The 23,415-nt window shown below is 37.7% G+C and overlaps 1 protein-coding gene across 1 annotated transcript; it reads right to left on the minus strand.

The window, feature by feature from the left end:
- Positions 1-11,605: 11,605 nt before the first annotated feature.
- On the minus strand, positions 11,606-12,073 carry LOC149136103 (uncharacterized). The gene has a single exon (XM_089350075.1). It carries the CDS (start codon positions 12,071-12,073, stop codon positions 11,606-11,608), a length of 468 nt encoding a protein of 155 aa, XP_089206201.1.
- Between the last annotated feature and the right edge of the window lie 11,342 nt (positions 12,074-23,415).

Raw genomic sequence — 23,415 nt, forward strand, 5'->3', positions numbered from 1 at the left:
ATATATATATATATATATATATATATATATATATATATATATATATATATATATAATGAGAGAGAGAGAGAGAGAGAGAGGGGGGGGGAGAGATAGATGAATAGATAGATATATCTTTTACTTGTTACAGTCATTTGATTGTGACCATACTGGGGCATCATCTTGAAGAATTTTAGTCGAACGAATCGACCCCATGCCTTCAGTTCTTAATTAATTCAGTTACACCGTATTATATATCAATTTATCTTGTTGTAAGCCGCTCGCTTAAGCTAAAGCTTAGACATCCTTTGTGTGTGTGTGTGTGTGTGTGTGTGTGTGTGTGTGTGTGAGTGCGTGTGCGTGCGCGAGCGTGAGAGAGAGAGTGCGTGCGTGTGTGTTTGTGTGCTCGTGTGTGTACGTGCGCCCGTATGTATATCTATATATTCATATAGGCTTAATTATACATTCATAGATTATGTATGCGTATATGTAAATGTATATATATATATATATATATATATATATATATATATATATATACCGGAGTAAGCACATAAAATGTGCAACAAGGTGGAAAAAAAGAGTACTCAAATACCAGAGGTAGAGTAATATGCTTTATTTAAAAGCAGCTTCTGCTGCTTTTAAATAAAGTATATATATATATATATATATATATATTATTTTGCTTAAAAGAGTTCCAACACTGTCTGTTTTTTATGTTTTATTTATATTCCTGCAGAACTAATGTGGGGTATAGAATATGGAATATACAATATATAATATAATATGATATACAATATACAATATAAAATAAAATAAAATAAAAATGGATGGCACCATGAAAAAAAGTATTGAATGTAGATGAAAGTCTGTTAAAGTCTGTCATACCGGCCATGACGAAGGGAAATAGCCCTGAAACTCGAGTCGCCTTTATATATATATATTTATATTTATATATTTATATATTTGATCCTTTATATTGAACACTCAATATTTCATCTACATTCAATACTTTCTTTCATGGTGCCATCCATTTTTATTTTATTTTATTTTATATTGTATATTGTATATCATATTATATTATATATTGTATATTCCATATTCTATACCCCACATTAGTTCTGCAGGAATATAAATAAAACATAAAAAACAGACAGTGTTGGAACTCTTTTAAGCAAAATAATATATTCCTCTATACACAATCATACAAAAAACCCCACCTTTTTTGTATTTATTTTTACTCGCATATATATATATATATATGCTACTGGCGTGTCTGTATGGTACAAAGTTTACTTCCAAGGGCCTTGTATGTGAATTGGACCGACGTAAATTGACAGACGTCTATCTATCTATCTATCTATCTATCTATCTATCTATCTGTAAACATATGTATATATGCATCTCTCTCTCTCTCACTCTCTCACTCTCTCTCTCTCACTCTCTATCTCTCTCTCACTCTCTCTCTCTCTCACTCTCTATCTCTCTCTCACTCTCTCTCTCTCTCTCTCTCTCCATATATATATATATATATATATATATATATATATATATATATATATATATACGTATGTATATATGTATATATACATGTATGTATGTATGTATGTATGTATGTATATGCACATTTGTAGGTGTTTGTGCTTGTCCCCTTTCGCTTGACAGCCGAATCGGTAAGAGGAATCGACAGAATAAGTAAGAGACTAAAAAAAAAACTGTACTGGATTCGATTTGTTCGACTAAACCCTTCAAGATGTGCCTCATAAAGGCTGCTGTCCAATGATTGAAAGAAGTAAAAGATAACAATATATGCATATACATATACATGCATACACACACACATGTATACATGTGTAGGATCTATTTTAAAACGGGGGCGCCAGTATTTTCTTAACGAAACACTAACGAAACACTTTGAAACTTGGGACACTGGTAGAATGTGTCATATAAAACATCTTTTACTCCTAGTCTTCTTAACAAAAAAAAGGAATTCGCCAGTTATTCCATGTTAAAGTTGTCGTATTTCTGTAATTTCAACCAATTACTGACGTCTATTCAGCTGAATAGAGTTACTGCTTGGCGGCCATAAAAATGTTATTCCCTGTGACATATTTCATCCGGTTTAATCGTAATTTATACGCATATATTGTTTATATAATAAATTACGCTGTGCGTATCTATGTGTGTAACAATTTTATAGTTCGGATTCTAGAGTTAGGGTTAGTTTTAGGGTTAGGGTTACGGTTACGGTTACGGTTAACAGTCTAGTTAGGGTTAGGGGATTAATACGATATACACCGTTACAGCGCTAACTGTTTTCAACTGAATAGACGTCAGTGATTAGTAGAAATTATCGAAATAAGACAATTTTTTACATGAAATAAATTCGAATACAAAAATATTTTTCTGTTCTATAACACAAAATAGATAAGTATACGAAGTTTGAAAGTCTTTCCGTACCAAAAACACTACATAAAACATAAATGAAAACTGGTGCCCCCGTTTTAAAATAGATCCCATGTGTATGTGTGTGTGTGTATGTATGAATATACATACAAACATATAGACAGATACAAATAACAGATAGATAGATAGATAGATAGATAGATAGATAGATAATACATACATACATACATACATACATACATACATAGGCAGGCAGATGACTGGCAGGCAGACAGACAGACAGACAAATAGATAGTCAGAAAGGCAGACAGACAGGCTGGCAGGCAGATAGATAAATAAATAGATAGATTAGATTAGATCTTGTAAAACCAAGTACATGAGCGTATATACGATTTTTTATTGTTCTTAGTAGACAAATAGTTATAGGAGTGACTCAAGGTCGAGAGTTTCATGCATGCCAATAACTTCTCTTCCATTTACTTTTGAAACTTTTTTTTACGGATTAACAATAAAATAGCATACATACATTCAGGCATACATACATACATACATACATGTGTGTGTGTGCATGCGTGTGCGTGTGTGTGTGTGCGTGCGTGTGCAAGCGAGTGTGCGTGTGTGTGTGTGTTGTGTGTGTGTGTGTGTGTGTGTGCATGAACACTGGTATGTGTTCGTTGATTTTTCAGTATATACACGCTTTAATGCACACATTATCCATGAACATACATACACACATGCGCACACACGCACACACACACACACACATACGCACACACACATGCACATACACACAGTCATTGTTATACTGATGGCAGCGCATGTAGCTACCTATCTCGTAATAGTTTTATATGCTGCATGAAACTTATATTCATAGAAATATACGTACATATATAATACATGCGAATACATACATATATATATATATACATACATATATATATATATATATATATATATATATATATATATATATATACATATATATATATATATGTGTGTGTGTGTGTGTGTGTGTGTGTGTGTGTGTGTGTGTGCATGTAGAAAATTATATATTGTACACACTCACACACACTCACCTAGTTATGTATATGTATAATACAAAATGGGATAAGAATGCAAACCATCCAGACAGATAGGTGATACAATAAAAGGACAACAAAATATCCAGATAGACGATACAAAAAAAAAACAAGGACGGATCATTCGGAGTTTTCTTTCCTCAGTCGAGTTCCAGATTATCTTTGAAGTTTCGGCTGATTATACTCGAGATTGCTCCAATCTGGCCAGCCCCAAGAAAAAACTAAACTAAGAGCATTAGATTCCTTGGAAGAAAGCAGCGAAAGTATACGAAAAGAAAGACGGAAAAAAACGGAGAATGTTACACAAATACAAATAACAGGACATAACAACAGGTGTCTTTCGCCTCAGGACGAATTAAATTAAGCTGGCGTGTGTGGAAGTAAAGCCTTACGGCAGGGATACAAGATTTCACAGGCATAGGGAGGAATATAGATGTTGCACGGACGACGGCCGAACCAAGAAAGAAAGGTCAGGCTTGGCCGAACATCGGTCACGTGGAGAGAGAGAAGAGAGAGAGGTAGAGGCAAAGAGACAGAAGAAATAAGGAGGGACGAGAAAAAATGGCAGGGACACAGTGAAGTGAAAAGAGGAGGGAAAGCGAGCATGAAGAGAAGGCAATGAAATGTGAGAGAGGGGGAACGAAAGAACGAGGAGTGGTATGAACGAAGTAAGCGTGAAAGGGCTGATAGAAAGAAGGAAAGAATAGAATAGAGTCGTACAAGGTTTAGATAAGTGTATACTTACATATAAGAGACCAAAGTGTACGTACGTCGCTATATATATATATATATATATATATATATATATATATATATATATAAAATGGGACTAGAATGCAAAACATCCAGGCAGTTAGGTGATACAAAAAAGGGACAACAAAACATCCAGATAGACAATACAAAGAAAACATGGACGGGTCATTCGGAGCTTTCTTTCCTCAGTCGAGTTCCAGATTATCTTTGAAGTTTCGGCTGGTTATACTCGAGATTGCTCTAATCTGGCCAGCCCCAAGGAAAAACTAAGCTAAGAGCATTAGATTCCTTGGAAGAAAAAAAAATATATATACACATACATACGTACATACATACTCACGTGCACCTTCATACATCCACTCACGCACGCAGACACTTGCACATAAACAAATTTGTTAACCTGTGTGGGAGTGAACTCGCATTACCGCATCGTGTCTGACTGAATATCTCTCCTTTGCTATGATAAAAATCCATTCATTATGTATGTGTGTAGATATCAATGTGTCTGTGCGCGCGTGCGTGCTGTTTTGTATGCTTGCATGTACCTGTAATATTTCCTATTCAGTTTATATGTAGTCATTTATGTAAATATGATTTAAAGCGGTGCAAGGAACAAGTACATGTATGTATGTTTATCTGGCTTACTATCGATTATATATAAAATGCATTAAGTAATCATCGTATTCCAATTTCCTTCACTTTTCAATGATACAGACACAACACAGACTACGCTTTCAGATTTTTTGGATAAAGTCTTCTGAAATAACCCAATAAGTTTACCATTAACTCCGTGAAATATTCATGGGTCCCGCTAGTTATTACAATTGTTGTTGTTGTTGTTGTTATTGTTGTTGTTAAGGCGAAGAGCCGGCAATATCGTTAGCGCACCGAACAAAATGCTTCGCCAGTATTTCGCCCGTCTTTGCATTCTGAGTTAAAATTCCGCCGAGTTCTTGGTTTTGATTGTTTAAGCAGTAGTAGCAGCTGAGAAAGAAGAAGAAGAAGAAGAAGAAGAATTTTAGGTTTCTCATTATTTTCTGCTGACTGTAGTGTTGGACCTTTTCATAATATGTTGTGTCTTCTAATGTGATTTAGTACTAGAGTTGTATAGTATACCGTGTCCATTAAGACAACTGCACTCCCTTTATCGGCCTCTTTGATTGTTATTGTTTTATCATCTTTTAATTTGTTCATCTCACCCCATTCTTTTTTGCTGAAGTTTGGCTTGTATTTTTGTTTGTGTATATGTTGATATGGGTAATTCGAGATGTATTCATAGAAATGGTCAAGAATTTTGTTCTTACATTTTGAAGGGGTGTAGTTACTTCTATTTCTGACTAACGATTCGTCCTCTTTGTATTTGTCGTGTAGTTCCTTAGTGAGTCGTAATTTTCTACAGAATTCCACGACGTCTTCATTCATTTCGTTGTTGTTGGGACGTTGAAGAGCCGGCAATATCGTTAGCGCACCGAACAAAATGCTTCGCCAGTATTTCGCCCGTCTTTGTATTCTGAGTTAAAATTCCGCCGAGTTCTTGGTTTTGATTGTTTAAGCAGTAGTAGCAGCTGAGAAAGAAGAAGAAGAAGAAGAATTTTAGGTTTCTCATTATTTTCTGCTGACTGTAGTGTTGGACCTTTTCATAATATGTTGTGTCTTCTAAGGTGGGTGTAAACTTGAGCCCTTTGGAGAGTATGTTGATTTTGCTTGCTGTTAGTTCTTTGTGAGTGGAGGCGCAATGGCCCAATGGTTAGGGCAGCGGACTCGCGGTCTTAGGATCGCGGTTTCGATTCCCAGACCGGGCGTTGTGAGTGTTTATTGAGCGAAAACACCTAAAAGCTCCACAAGGCTCCGGCAGGAGATTGTGGCGAATCCTGCTGTACTCTTCCACCACAACTTTCTCTCACTCTTACTTCCTGTTTCTGTTGTGCCTGTAATTCAAAGGGTCAGCCTTGTCACACTGTGTCACGCTGAATATCCCCGAGAACTGTGTTAAGGGTACACGTGTCTGTGGAGTGCTCAGCCACTTGCACGTTAATTTAACGCGCAGGCTGTTCCGTTGATCGGATCAACTGGAACCCTCATCGTCGTAAGCGACGGAGTGCCAACAACAACAAGTTCTTTGTGAGTTAGATTGATGATTTTTATCACTTTTGGTTCTTCCTGTCTGTCTGCTGCTATCTCGTGTCTCTGTGTTTGCATATTGAGTTTCAAAAACGATTGAGATGATCGGATCGGTAGCTGTTATGTAGTTATTCCCTGTTGTTGTGTAGTGCCCTGTTATGATTTATGGTGCGGATTCTTGGAAGGGTATTGAAAGGTGTGTCTCTATATTCCATGATCGGATGTGGTGTTTTAGGGGACTGTCGTTGGTAATTATTACGTGTGGTACGGGTTTGTTGTGCGTGGTTGTTTAGTAGATTGTTGGAACGAAAATTTCGTTGGTAACTACTTATGGAGGGGTAGTTGCAATGTCTATCCTGCGGGTAGTGATGTTGTTTCGCTGGTGAGTTACTAAGTTAGGGTTAGGTCTTGTATTCTTTCTTTTGGTAGGGATGATGGTTCCGTTTCTTTTAGATAGGTGTGAATTTGTGTTTGAGTGTTGTTTCGATTTTTTTATTTTTAGGAAAGGGTTGTTGGAAGCATATTCTGTTTGAAAGGCAGTTTCATAGTTTGAGAACCAAGTGGCGCTTTTTTCCCCAGCGTTGGAGGGATCTCAGCTCTTCTTTATCACAATCCTCTTTCCATAGTTTGGAGATCTCTAGATCGGGGCCTTGAGTCATTTTGTTAATTTCTAGGTTGATCTCTTCGTCGATGTATTTTACTTCAACTTCATTCGTCTGAGCCCTCAATTTTAGAAGTTCTATTTCCATCTTCATTTTTTTCCAGTGCTATTCTTTCCCTGGGGCGTCTTTGCACCTCAGGTTCATTTATAATGGCTTTGATCAGGAGTTTGCGCTGGAGAATTAACAGTATCAGATTGAGCCATTTTTCGTATATATCCGCTTTGTTGTTGTTTTGGATCATCTTGCAAAAGGCGAATAGGTAACACAGAATAGGTAACACAAATAGGACAGTAAAAACAAACAAGAAGGGCTTCTAAGCCTAAACGAGGTTGTGGTGGCGAATGCGTAAATCAAGTTAGGACAGGAAACAAACAAGAGCACATCTTGTTCCAGCTACAACGGAGAGAAAGACAGAAAGATGGCCGATGGTCACGTGGGAGGCACGTGAGCAAGGGAGGAGGAGTGAAGGAGAGAGAGTGACAGAGTGACAATCTCGTTTAGGCTTAGCAGCCCTTCCTGTTTGTTTTCACTGTCCTGTTTGTGTTACCAATTTTGACCCTCAGCAAAAATCCAAAATTTTATTTAATTTGCTTTGCGTGAGCAACTGTTTTATCGAAAGCGTATATTGTTGTTAAATGCTCGAAATACGTGACTAGAAAAACAGCCAACAACTGATGAAGGGACGTTCTTTATGTTGTTTGTTTTGTTTTCCATTTGTGTCTTTCGTTGTTCGAAAGAATAGTTCATGTTCCATGTACTCGTGCTTCGTACTTTTTTGTTGTACACGTTTCATGACGTCCTGTGCTCACATATGCATATATATATATATATATATATATATATATATATATATATATATATATATATATACGTATAGATGTATGTACTTATACGTATGTATATATATATGTATGTACATATACGTATGTAATATATATATATATATATTTACATTATATGACTGAACACCATGCATCCTCTTCCAAGTGAGTTAGTGAGTTTTATTTATATATATATATGTGTGTGTGTATGTGTGTGTGTGTGCGCGCGCACACACACACACACACACATTTACATACATACCCACGCACATATACATATATGGGTGTATATATACATACATGCACGTACTGATAGACAGACTGACTGTCAGACGGACAGACAGACAGACAGACAGACAAACAGAGAGACAGATAGACAGTCAGACAAGCAGGCAGGCAAGCTGCAGGCATTCAGACAGACATTGAAAGAGCAAGTGAACTATAAAATTTTCTTTTATTGTTATCATTGTGATTGTTGTTATAGTTTTCTTTTCTCCGCATTCAGCAGGGAAGAATGACGAGTATAAACCTTATTTCTCGTTTTCCTTCTAAATATAGACTATAACTATTTAACCCACCTCTCAGCGAAGCAGGGCTGCTTTCTTTTTGTTCCCCACTCCCTCTCTGAACGTTTCGTTAAATAGAAGGCGCAGCTGTGTGGTAAGGGGATTTGCTTTCCAAACACGTCATTCAGAGTTCGGTCCCACTGAGTGGAATCTTGGGCAAGTGTCTTCTGCTATAGACCCGGGATGACCAAAGCCTTGTGAGTGGATTTGGTAGAGAGAAACTGAAAAATTTATACCAATAATGAGTTAGCTGGCAGATAAAATTCAGTCTGCATGTGTTTCCTAGCTAGCAGATTCTCCGATATAAATATTACTCAACAAAGGGTACTCAGCTAGATGTTCATGAAGCCGAAGAGACCTTAATTATATGAAGGTTACATTGTCGTTAAAGAATCCTAAGTTAACTCGCCTAAGATATTATTTGGAAAATTTTACTTGCTCCACTCCCACAATATCGATTGTTATTCGTGTTCATAGCGACTCAAGTTGCTAACCATGAGCAATACAAAATCTTAAAAATTCCGCTTATTGAACTACGATATGGGTAAAGCCTAGAACCTTCACCAATAAATTATTATTGTACCTGAACCAACCACGGACTGTTCGAAGCTTACAGACTTCCGATACTTATATCTTTGGATCTTATAATTACACACACACACACACACACACACACACACACACACACACACAGACTGGATCATACCATAAATAATGCAGTTCTTTTTACACATCTTTTATTTTTCAAAATTAAGATAAACAAAGTTCCCTTTTAATCTAAAATATTCTCTCCTTCATTTTCTACTATGCTCTTCTATCTATTTGGTAGACTTGCAAGGCCCGTTCCAAAATTCACTTGCCCGTGACGAAAAATGCTCCTCCAATGCTGTTCTGACCTCATCTACAGAATTCATATTTTTTCCGCCCTAATGATTTTGAAGACTGCGGAATAAATGATTCTGAGATGGGGCATATTCCGGCGAATATGGTTGGTGGGCATTGTTTCCCATATAAACTGTTCCAGCCTTTGGAATGTCATCCTCGCTGTATGTGGCCGAGCATTATCCTGATAGAACACCTTTTGTCTTGAAACCAAAGATGGTCGTTTTTCTTCTAGCGCTGCCTTAAGCCGCTCGAGCTGCTCGCAATAGATCTCCTTTGTTATCGTTTGGTTTGGGTTTAAAAGTTCAAAGTGGACTAAACTTTTCATATCCCAAGAAACAGATAACAACACCTTACGTGGGTGAAGGTCTTCTTTATCCTGGAGTGCCGGTGTTTCTCCTTTCCCTACCCACTATCTTCAGCGCTTAACATTTTTATAGAGAACCCATTTCTCGCCACCAGTCACTATTCGGTCCAAAAAAGGTTCATTCGTGAGACGGGACAGCAAAGAAGAGCATACGTTTATTCTCTGCGCGCGATTAGACTAGGAAAGTTTGTGAGGAACCCATTGACCCAATTTGCTGACTTTTCTGATGGCACGTTGGTTTCGATGAATGGTTAAATGACCAAATCCATGCTTCTCTGCTAGTACCTCAGCAGTTACGATGGGATTTTGTTCCACCAGGGTTTGCAGCACATCCTCGTTAAGCTCTACAAATCTTCCAGGACGAAGCTCGTCTTCTAGGCTGTAGTTTCTGCCTCGGAATTTCTGGAACCACCGTTGACACTGGCTTACATTTATTGTTCGATACCCATATAGTGCATTAATATTCCTCGCATTTTCCGTTGCGTTGATGCCTTTATTGAACTCATAAAGCAAAATATGCAGAATATGCTCCTCTGTCACTTCCATTAGAGCTTTGAAAAAAAAATAACTGTTAAAATCGAACCGCACTCTTCAAAACTTGCACCAAGAATAAGGCCAAGATAAAATTGCTACCTGATTTAATAGCAAGTTGATACAGGTAGCTTATCCCATCCCCCTCTAACATTTAGTTCATGCAATTGAAAAAGTTAAATTACTTATGGGATGACCCAATACATACATTATATATATATATATATATATATATATATATCACACACACACACGCACGCACGCACCCACGCGCGCGCACACACACACACACACACACACACACACACACACACACACACACACACACACACACACACACACACACACACACACACACACACACATGCACTTAGTATTTCAATTCGTTGTTTTAATCCCCCAGCGTTTCAGGTTTCAAATAGGTAAGTGTATTTTATTTCTCAAACAAAATTTAGGCATTTTGAGCACAAGCTGTCGTGACATCAATTTCATGAAATCTGCCCAAAAGCGTAAAATTTCGCCATTTTACGCACATGCACAAAAATTACGACGACACGGGTTCGCTACCAGACTCTGTTCATTTTTACGTCAAGTTCGTCCTACCCATTAATATAGATTTTAAATTTTTGAAAAATATTGAAATTTGACGAAAAATGTTTCATGGCTATAAACAGACATCTTATTAACGGTAATTTATTTAGCATTGTTTTGATTTGCTAAAACTTATTATCACAATTCGTTGTTTTAATTCCCTAGCGTTTCAGATTTTAAATAGGGAAGTGCATTTTATTTCTCAAGCATTTTCTATTCAGTATTTCATGCATAATCATAGATATACTTACTGACAATCAAACTACATTTATACCAACTACTACTTATATACAAGATTTACCTTATCGGTATACCCCGTCTTAATTTGCGAATACTTTGAAGTTCAATATATATAGTATGAAACATTGACTCGTAAGATACGTCTGAGGCACTTTTGGTGAAATCTCTGCAGCATTTTCATATGACGTCTGCAAGCGGTCCACGTCTCACTCGAATAAAGTGCCGTCAATACAAACGCTTTAGAGACACTGATTTTTGTCTGCAGAGAAATACCTCAATCTGCCCATACTCGCTTTTCGAGATTTCCAAATACAACACTTTCCTTCCCTATTCGATAGTATATACCTGCACCAAGACCACCATCTCTTGACAATGTGCTTCCAAGATAAACAAAGATATCAATGACTTCTAACCTTGTTCCATTCACAAAAATGTTTGGTTCAGAATATGTTTGTCCTGGCGCAGGAGTAAACATTACTTTGGTTTTCCCAAGACTAACTGTAAGTCCGAAATGTACATGTGCAGCGGAAAATCTGTCCGTTATATGTTGCATATACCCCTCTAAGTGTGCCATCAAATCAGCATGATCAGCGTAAAGTAACTCTTTTTAATGTGTTTTGAAAGTCTTTGCTTTGCAGTTAAACCGTATCAGATTAAAAATGCGACTAGATGTTCGAAATCTGATTCCAATTCCCCTGTTGTAATCCTTGAAATCATACCAAAGCAATGCAGCAAAATAAATAGAGAAAAATGTAGGGGCAGGAATATCTCCGTATTTGACACCGTTGTCCACCGAAAATTCATGAGATAGCTCACCATTAAAAACTACTTGAGCTTTCATGTTTCTGTGCAGTTCCTTAAAAATGCTCACAAAATGTGCTGAGCAACCAAGTTTACACAAAACAGTCCACAGTGCCTCTCTGACCTGGTATAGTGGCATTTGTTCCTCTAAGCATTTCTCCTGAATCTGTCTCGCAGAAAATATAGCATCCATTGTTCCTCGTTCTGGTCTGAAACCACATTGTTCTTCAAGAATCACATGTGGACACACATTCTCAACAAGACGATCGAACATGATTCTTGAAAGTATCTTCCCGATATGTGCCAGGAGAGTTATCCTTCAAGAATAACTACACCCTGTTTTTGGGCCCTTACCCTTGTATACGGAGATTAGAATGCCATTTATCTATTCCTGTGGCACAGAAGATTCATTCCAAACTCGAGTTATCAGGCTATAAATTTCAGATGAAATATGATCCCTACCTGCTTTCAGAATTTCAACTAGAGTACCATCCAACCCAGGAGCTTTACCTGATCTCAGTTTATATAATGCCAGATTTACTTCTTCAATGGCAGGTGTATCGTTCATGTGTTGCATAATCTCTCTTTGCGGAATGTTGTTTATGATATCCATGTTCACTCAAGAAAGATTATGGAAAATGTCTGCAAAATATTCTCTCAATCTATTCATTATTCTAGGAGGATCTTTAATAACCTCATTTCCATCTTTTGACTTCAAGGGAACATATGATGATGAAGACTGCGGTCCAAAAGCTTGCCACAATAAATTATAGAAACTTTTAATGCCTTTCCTATCATAGACCGCTTGTACTTCCTCAGACAAATTTCTCCACCAAGTGTCTTTAAGCCTCCTGAGTTCTTTTTGAAAGTCTGCGTTCTGAGACTTGTACAACTTTTTGCACTTTGTTCTTTATGTTTGGGTCAAGAAGCTTTTCATGAGTGGATCTCTTTGTTGCTAAAAGCTCATTTGTCACCATATCATTGGAATCAAACCAGTCTCGGAGCTGTCTCCTCTTAAAACCTAACACCTCTGATCCTATTTTATATGTTCCATCCCGAAAAGATTCCCATGGACCATCAAAATGAACATTGCTGCATCTCTTCTGAAACAACTGCAAAATTTGTGGTTGTTTTAGCTGCTCTACATCAATTTTCTTTGGTACTCGTACACCTGCACTACGAATCTTCTTGCAGACTCTGAGCTTGATCTTAGCCCTAACCATCTTGTGATCAGTATCACAATTAGCATCTCGCAAGGCTCTGAGACTGCACAAATCTTGTAAGTTAGCTTTCCGAGTTAATACAAAGTCAATCATGTGACCTTGCTTTGATCTTGGGTGAATCCAGGTAACTTCATGCTTCATCTTTGATGAAAGAAAGTATTCCCAACAACCAACCCTAGCTCTTGTTGTTCATCTTTCCTATTCCGTAACGTCCGAATACATTCCAAGCACCATAGTCTCTACCAACACGTGCATTAAAGTCACCAAGTACAACTAACTTCTCATACAAAGGGACTGACAGAATACTTCTTCTAAGCTCCTCATAAAATGCATGGATATTTTCCTCACTAGCTGAAAGTGTAGGAGAATAAATAGAGAAAACAGTTACAAAACGTCCACAAGAGGGATCTGAAGTTTCCTTATGCGTTAATTTATGTTTTGTGGTTGTTCTAGGTCTTTTAGCAAATCACTTCTAATGTGCAAACTCAACACTACCTTCCCTTTTCTCTCCCTTCGGCTTCCCAACCCAGAATAATATGAAACCTGCCATTCTTTCGACAAGATGATCTTCATCTGAACATCTTGTTTCAGAAAGAGCTGCAATATCAACATTAAGACGCCTTAACTCCTTAGTTACTAGAGCTGTTCTTCTTTCAGACCTATTTATTCTAATCGACTGGCCCCCTTCCCCAAAATTTCGGGCGTCTAGAGTAGAGTAGAAAAGAATATATATAAAAAACAAAACAGGTTGCACGAGCGAAGTCAACAGTGACACACACACACACACACACACACACACACACACACCAATACACATTCGCACATGCATATTGATACACATACACACAAATGAAAGTCACGAAGTTGGTTCATTTGGGACACCTGACAGAAAGAGGTCCAACCTCATCTTGAAGACATCTACATCCACCCCATGCAGATCTCTCAGGTTCTTCGGGAGGATATATTATTTATATTATTGTATGATTAAACGCCACGCATCCTCTTCCAAGTAAGTTTTATCTTAATAATTCTAATACGCACTCTATACGATCTTTTTGCTCTTTCGTTTTTCTCTCTTTCTCTCTCTTATTCTTTTACCTCCCACTATTCTATCCTATTACGCTGTCACTCTCTCTCCCTCACTCCTCCTCCCTTGCTCATGTGGCTCTCACGTGACCATCGGCCATCTTTCTTTCTTCTCCTAACCTATGTCACTTTGTTTCTCTCCGTTGCAGCTGGAACAAGGAAAACGTGTTCTTGTCTGTCTACTGTCCAAGCTTGATTTACACGTTCGCCACCACAATCTCGTTTAGGCTTTGCAGTCCTTCCTGTTTGTTATCACTGTCCTGTTTGTGTTACCAATTTTGACCCTCCGCAAAATTCCAAAATTTATTGAATTTGCTTTGCGGGAGCAACTGTTTTATCGAAAGCGCATATTGTTGTTAAATGCTCCAAATACGAGAGTAGAAAAACAGCCAACAACTGATGAAGTGTCGTTTCTCTGTGTTTACTTGTCCTGTTTTCCATTTTTTCTCTCGTTGTTTATGTATTTCATGTATGTTGACACAGTTGGCGACGTCATATACTCGAATATGAAATCAATTCGAAAAGAAATTGAAGAGATTGAAAATTGGCAGCCAAGCAGAAAATTTCCAGACACTAAAACTCTGTAAGCAGCGTGTCGGATAGACTTAACTTTTACATGGATTTATCCTTTACTTGTCTCAGTCATTTGACTGAGGCCATGCTGGGGCACTACCTTGAAGGATTAAGTTTAGTGATTCTCAACCGGGATCGACATGACCCATGGGGGTCCATATAAGATTTTGTTTTTATAATTTGTACAATAAATTTTTTTATACAGTTTCTAATAATATTTAATTATAAAAAGTATAATAGGAATTTTTAAAACAATGAATGGATAAGAGAGTCCAGTAGAATAAAACAGGAAACAAAGGAGTTCATTGGCAAAACATGGTTGAGAACCACTAGTTTTGTCGGATAAACCAATCCCAGTATTTACTTTAAAGCCGGGCACTTATTCTATCGAACTTTTTTTCCGAACTGCTGAGTTACAAGGACTTAAACAAACCAACACCGGTTGTTAAGCTGGGGGACGAACACACACACACACACACACACACACACACACACACACACACACACACACACACACACACACACACAAACACACACACAGCACACACTTGATGGGATTCTTTTGGTTACCATCTACCATGTAACTTTGCGGTTAAATTTAAATAACCATGTTCTCTAGCCAGCAAAATTCACTGCAGAGAATTTCGCCGGTTAAATTTAAATAACCATGTTCTCTAACCGGCAAAATTCACTGCAGAGAATTTCGCCGGTTAAATTTAAATAGCCATGTTCTCTAACCGGCAAAAGTCACTGCAGAGAATTATTTTCTACAGAATTATTTCCGATATTTTGGCACGCCAAAACGAAGATTTTTTAAATATAACCCCAAATGTAATTGGTAGAACTATATGCATGTTCAATCTCATGTGAGCGTCTCGTGTATAGTTCTGCAATTTATATTTTGCTATGACGGTCACACTGATGAATTGCGGACAATTACGTATGTAAATATGTAAGTGGTAACAATGAAATCTGGTATGTGACTAATCTTTATATTTTGTATCTTTTTATTTGTCTTGCTCGCTTACGTTCTGGCGTTTGCTGAATTTTCTTGAGAACAATCTTTTCTTAGTGGTCAGACCATATGGGGTCTACATCTAGCATATTGGATGTCCACTTAGTGGTCATCCCTCTCTTATATGTATGTACACATATATATCTATATATGCTCTGTGTGTCTGTGTACAAGCGTGTGTGGTGTGTGTGTGTGTATGTGTGTGTGTGTGTGTGTGTGTGTGTGTGTGTGTGTGTGTGTGTGTGTGTGTGTGTGTAATTCTCTCTCTAGCACTCCATTGTCTTCTTTACTGTATCCTTAACATTCCTTACCTTTCACATGGCTGAAGCTTAAGCCCTCCCCACTGCGACCACCACATATACTTCTACTATTTTACTTTCTTCAAAAAGTCCTTTATTTCTAAACAGCCACTTTCCTAATAACTACTGTCTTTTTGCTTCCTCTTCCATCTCCCACCCCTTTTATCTATTCCCCTTCTCCTTCTTTCCCTCCCTTCTTTCTGTTTCTATCTCACTTTTACTTATCTATCTATCTATCTATCTATCTATCTATCTATCTATCTATCTATGCACCTATCTATCTATCTATCTATCTATCTGTCTGTCTGTCTGTCTGTATGTCTATCTATCTCTCCCCCTCCCACACTCGGTCATTCTCTCACTTTATTCTCAACAAAAAGACAGAAAATATCAACAAAAACAGTCTCCACCCCATTGTGGTAGTGGTGGTTGTGATGGTGGATACCCTCCTTCTATCGTCTGCTTTCAATTTCTCTTGAGTTTTTATACTTTCTGTATATCTTTTTTCTTTCTTAATTTTTTCTTTCTTCTTTTTGCCCTCTTTCAGTTACACCTTTCACAAACCCTTCTCTAGCAAATTCATTCGTTCATTATTTATTTATTTATTTATTTATTCTCAACAAACCTCGTCGTTTTCTTCTACCCGTTGCCCATCCATCTATATAACTCAACTTTTAACAATCCGATCCAGTAAGCTACCACAATTGCCTTACCGCTACAAAACTACTCTGTACACACGCAGAAACGCGCGCACACACACACACACACACACACACACACACACACACACACACACACACACACACACACACACACACACACACAAATAAACAAGTTTACATACATACGTGTATATGTTTTGTGCGCGCGCACGCGTGTATCAATGGTTCTCTGGCCGTTTCAACGATGAAGCTACAGTTGTTCGAAAACTGAGTTGGATCTTTTTGGTTTGACGGACTGAAATTATCGAAATAAGACAATTTTTAACATGAAATAACTTCGAATACAAAATTTTTTATCTGTTTTATAACACAAAATATACAAGTATACGAAGTTTGAAAGTGTTTCGGTACCAGAAACACTACATAAAACATAAATGAAAAGTGTTGCCCGTCAAATCAGAAAGATCCACTGAGTTACCTGCTCTGAATGAATGTGCCAATGTTTAAATATTCCCCAGATACTTATACAATCAAAGTAATTCTCAGGTGAACCTAGCGCGACAGTATCTTTTGAAACATATAATAGCTGTGTGGTGAGAAGCCTTGTGAGTGGATTTGGTCGACGGAAACTGAAAGAAGCCTGTCGTATTTGTATATACGTACACATCTATGTGTGTGTGTGTGAGTGCATTGTGTTTGTGTTGTCCTTCACCGCCGCATGACAATCGGTGCTGGTGTGTTTACGTTTTCGTAATCTGGCGGTTCGGCAAAAGCGAACGATAGAATAAGTACCGGGCTTAACAAAAGAATACAGTACTGGGATTGATTCGTGCGACTAAAAATTCTTCAAGGCGGTGCCCCAGTATGGCCGCAATCTAATGACTGAAACAAGTAAAAGATAAAAGATGTAGAGTGAACCTGACAAAGGAGCTCAATCTGTTTCCGTGTGTTCAGCAAGAATATTGGTTGCTCTGATTGTAATAACAGTTCAAGTATAACAATCTCGGAAGTCGCAGGTAAAAAAAAAAAACATATCTTCGCTCGCCACTAATTATGCCTCCTTTCCAGAACAGCTTCAAGAGTGTTTCCCAAGTCTTGAGACTGCCTCCGGTCTCAGTACAGCACAGCAGACATGATCCTTGAGGCACGACAATTCTCAGAAAAAGTAAGAGATTAACTTTGACTTCTTTGACCTGTGTAAGGCCTTTGACTCCGCCAACTGCGATTTACTGTGGGACATGCTCAGGAAGTTCGGGTAACTCACCTACGTTTTGTTCCCCTCTAAGACCTGCATGGGTCATCGGTAACGTTGATTGCTAATGAATAATATCCATTCTGAGCTCTACGCATGTCGAGTACACATGTGAACGATGATCTTCCTCATGCCATACTAATTCTACTATATTTCAGTGCAGGTTTGTGTGTATGTATGTGTGTGTGTGTTTACCTGCATGCATATATTTATATGGTGGAGGCGCAATGGCCCAGTGGTTAGGGCAGCGGACTCGCGGTCATAGGATCGCGGTTTCGATTCCCAGACAGGGCGTTGTGAGTGTTTATTGAGCGAAAACACCTAAAAGCTCCACGAGGCTCCGGCAGGGGATGGTGGCGAAACCTGCTGTACTCTTTCACCACAACCTTCTCTCACTGTTTCTTCCTGTTTCTGTTGTGCCTGTAATTCAAAGGGTCAGCCTTGTCACACTGTCACGCTGAATTCCCCGGGAACTACGTTAAAGTTACACGTGTCTGTAGAGTGCTCAGCCACTTGCACGTTAATTTCACGAGCAGGCTGTTCCGTTGATCGGATCAACTGGAGCCCTCGACGTCGTAAGCGACGGAGTGCCTACAACAACAATATTTATATGGTTGTGGGGTAAGAAGTTTGCTTCCCAACCACATAGCACCTTCGGCAAGGTTCTACGGTAGCCATGGTCTGAATAAAGTCTTGTGAGTATGTTTGTAGACGGAAACTGAAGAAAACTCGTTGTATAAGTATACATATATATTGTATGTGTGCATGTGTGTATGTGTGCCAATGCGTGACAACCGGTGTTGGTTTGTTTACGTCCCCATAACTTAGAGGTTCCGCAAAGGAGACCGATAGAATTTGTTCGGGGCTTAAAAAAAATAGGCACTGGTGTCAATTTATCATGTTAAAATTCTTGAAGGTAGAACCCTAGCATAGCCGAAATCTGATAACTGAAACAAACGAAAGATAAAAGAGATACCGCATTTAACACAATTATGTGTGCGTAAGAGTGTGTGTGTGTGTGTGTGTGTGTGTGTGTGTGTGTGTGTGTGTAAGTCACTTAGAGAATTACACACACTTAGTCATATACATATTTTTACAGTATAGAAATATGTGCGTACACACTCGTGTTTGTGTGTGTGTGTGTCCTCGCACATTGTCTAAATTAATTTTGAGACCTTGTGATTATTTTCAACTACACGCGCACATACACAAATAATAAAAAATGCATCCTTTCTTTCGAGATCCCTGGAAAGCTAATATTCCAACTTAAATGAGCTGAACGAACGAGCAGTGAAGCAGAGTAAGGCTTCTAGGCAACAACAACAACAGAAAGAACAAAAGCAAAACACCCGAAAAATAAACACAGAACCACACACAAAACATAATATTCATGAGAGGAGAAAAAAAAGAAACAATAGCAGAACAAAAAACATCGACCCTCCAATGACTTGACATTTAGATGTGCTTGGCCCCTCTATAAACTCAGCACCCATTCAGTTCGGGCTGATTCAAAGTAAATTAACATACGGAACCCAGATAACGAAATAAATGAACATACAAAGGATTTAAGAAAAAAGGCTGGGGATACTGTACTCTTCCATTCTCTACTATTTCCACCATTTCTCCAAGCTGCTCTTGAACTATAGGTTTAACAGTACACCCTTAATTATATATATATACCGCATACCTTTTCTGTAGTTCCAGTTACCAGTTCGTTTAGTTACCTAAGCCATCATCTGTCAACTCACATCCATTAAAATACAGAACACGTTTGTACACCATTGCTAAACGTCTTTGCATGACTACCAACATTCTGGCTCTACTTGTTTTGTTTGCTGCAACGATACTCTCTATTTTACACCTTGTTCCCCACTACTCTTCTTCTTCTTTTTCTTTTTCTTCTTCTTCTTCTTCTTCTTCTTCTTCTTCTTCTTCTTCTTCTTCTTCTTCTTCTTCTTCTTCTTCTTCTTCTTCTTCTTCTTCTTCTTTATTTCCACTCATATACACATACAAACACGGAAACACACAGTCATGCCAACTGAGTAGTTATGCTATGGTTTACTGAAATTCCTGTTCTGAAGTTATTTCTCTTGTCTGTTTTATTTTTTTAATATACATTTTAAAAACCTCGGGAGGGAGTTTCTTTCCATGAATTGCATGGATAATCTCAGTTTAACGAGAATTTTCAACTCAGTATATTGTATATGTAGAACCCTATAATATTTGTAATTAGTACACAGCTTGTTCTCTTGAGGTATTTTCCCTCAGCCATATTATTAACACATACATACACACTCGCACACACATACACAAAAATACACGCACACACATTTGTATGCATACATATATATATACATATTTTTATATCCAATTTAACAAGGATGTCTTGTCGGACGCCGAATACTGCGCTATCAGCTAGTTTTCTCATATTGGCATATGATGTATAACAGCACCGATATATATCGTGGAAGACCAGAATCGTCAGCTATGGGCACCGGAACTGCCAGATCAAGTGATTTCGGTCTAGTAGACTTCCTCTATGACAAGCGTCCGATGAACAGCTAAATCTCTCATCCTATACATATATATATATATATATATATATATATATATATAAAATGTATTAGGAGAACGAACCAGTGTTGTGAATTAAACAAACGTTTAGATCAATTCAAATGTTTGGGACATATTTAACCAGCTGGAAGCCATTTTCAGAACTGTCTGCTGTGGAAAAAATGTCCGCCTTAAGTAACATGATGTTGAAACACCAACAGTCATTTTATGGTGAACTGATGAATGCAATTCAAGCTACTTTGCTATCATCAGCATCGGATACTAAGTGAGACAATCCTGAAATGACTTTGCAAATTATAGCTTCCTTATCGAAAATCAGTAGTAACTATCTACTGACTGCGTGCGGCGTAAACCAAACTCGAACAAATTATGTTTCATGCATGCGGGGCAATCTTGTGATATAAAGAAGCTTTTAGATCATGTTTTGATGTGTGTGTGTGTGTGTGTGTGTGTGTGTGTGTGTGTGTGTGTATTAAGATTTGTGCATTTAATTTTAACACATTACTGTACGCTAGAACATGGAAGGTGTTTGCTATAGAACATTGTATCGGAGAAAAAATTCTTTTTATAGTTTCGGCGTGATTTCGCCTCATTAGTGACATATTCTGTCTCGGTCATTCATTCACGTAATCCTGTAAATACTGCACTGTCTTTGCATTAATCTTCTTAGGACCCATGGCGAACACAACTAACTATTATAAAATAATGGCAAAAAATGCACAAAACCAAACCAAACAAAAACACTGGGAAAAACACAACAGGGATGCTGCCACAACTAGATAAACACGTGAACTGAGCGAGCGGAGACTGCACTTGTTGCGAGAGCGTGTGCGAGCACAGCGCCGACTAGCGGTCGTTTGTATGAAACTCGTTCGTATTGCGGATTTCTACTCGTACTTCAAGACAAAAATTCACACGAACAGGTTCGCCGAAATGCTAATCACCGGGTCTTTATTAAAGAGAAATCTAAATTCAACCAGAAAATATCGGCAACCTTTCAAAAATATCGGTATTACGGGATATTAGAGAACCACATTACTATATTCTTCGTTGTCGTTCTTTCAATATTTTTTCTTGTTGAATACACTTGATTTCTTTTAAAACAAGACATACATCGAAGTGTCGAGTGTTATGTCTATCTCTGCCTTATAAATATAAATATATTTGAAATTGTATTATGAAATGATCTATACAAAGGACAGAGAAAAAAATCGATTGATATTAAAACAGAATAGTTTTATATAATGTAAAGAAATACAGATTATAGTTTAAAATTAAGAATAGTAAATCAATGATATAAATTAATATTAATGAGCATGTTTGCGCATAACAATGAAAATGTTTTAAAATGCTCAACTACCACCAAGCTCATATGAGACATTGTATCGTCTCCGTTCTCATTATTTCGAGTAACAGTCAAATAGCACTTCTGATGTAACATTCTACGATTTATCCGTTTCCTTATTTTATTGACTTGTAACCAAAAGAACTCACTACGTTGTGTATGAGCATGAAATAGAAAATGATTGAGTGAGTGAACGAGTGAATGAGAGCAGGGTGAGCAAAATTCATATTGTGGTTCACAATATGATAACCGATGACATGTGATAATAGTGAACTAAAGAAACACTGGATGCCTCCCCGAAGACCACTATTAACTAATGCGGGATTGAGATGGATGGCGTACGCAGGTTAAAAATATTCAAACTTGAGCAGATAATGACGAAACATCGGAGAACTGCAGGGACTACGCAGAGGTTTTGGAAGTTCGTCTTCTGAATCTATTGCAATGTCGGAAACCTTTCCGTATCGTCAGCAGGTATCACAGAGTCACAAGTATTTTGCCCCTTATCCAGGACGCTTCGCTCGAGTGAGCGAGGACTGAATTAATATTTGCCTACGGTCGTTTATCAACCTCAACCACCTTGAACTAGTTACAGCTGTCATTCCTATCTCGTTGCTGGCTTTCTTTAGTTGTGTGGGTTCCAGACCAATCTTCTTCAGGAAATAGCACACCATTCCAACTGGAAAGCTGTTGTATCAGACCTCAGTAGGGTATGAGGATATGAGCCGACTCTTGAAAAATGTCTCGTTTAAGTACCTAAAGAACGGGAAGTTTTCGATAATTAAAGTATTTCGTAATTTGCTATTCTAATCTCTAATATCGCCGAAATTTTAATTTAATTTAATGTTACTCAAACATTTAAAAATACCTTATTTGTTATTTATTACAGTAAGAATAGCCCCAATGGCTTCTTGGGTGTTTGGAAACTGGAACTGGTTGGTATCAAGTAAACATCAGTTAATATAAACCCTATTTGAGAATTTATAGTTCAGCCAGTTTTGTTCGTAATATGAGAATGAGGAAATGAGTGGAAATGAAGTTGAAGAGTTGATGTCGTATGAAGACGAAAGGGGCAGTTTGAGGGGATGAAAGCCAAAAAGTGAGGTAAAGAAAAGAATCAGAAAATTTGTTAGGAACAGAACTATAATACTTCAAATAATATGCGGAGGTAGTGCTACAATGACAGTAAAAGACAGAGGTTGATATGAATTATGCCACAAAGGAACACAGATATACAGCTACAGTGAAAAAATAATGTGGATCAGTCACGAAATGACCAAAAATGTGGGGGAAACACACATTCGTATATACATAGTTACATATAAGCATTCATGTACATTTACACTTCAAAACATTAGAGAATCAACTGAATTGTCTGCGTGGGTTAGCGGAGCCGCGTTAAGCAGTGTCTAAATATTGCTTTGCTTTAGTTTACAGTTTGGTTCGTAGTCTTTTTATTAGAAACCAAGTCGGTTGTTTCTCAATTTAGACAAAAAAAAAACATACTGTAAAAAAAACTGTTAACTAGCTAGCATTTTAAAATAATTTATTAGTTAATCCTTCTTTTTCTTCTAATTTGACAAACAA

Source organism: Octopus bimaculoides, chromosome 4, assembly GCF_046866305.1.
Source record: "Octopus bimaculoides isolate indiv1 chromosome 4, ASM4686630v1, whole genome shotgun sequence".
Lineage (NCBI taxonomy): Eukaryota > Metazoa > Mollusca > Cephalopoda > Octopoda > Octopodidae > Octopus > Octopus bimaculoides.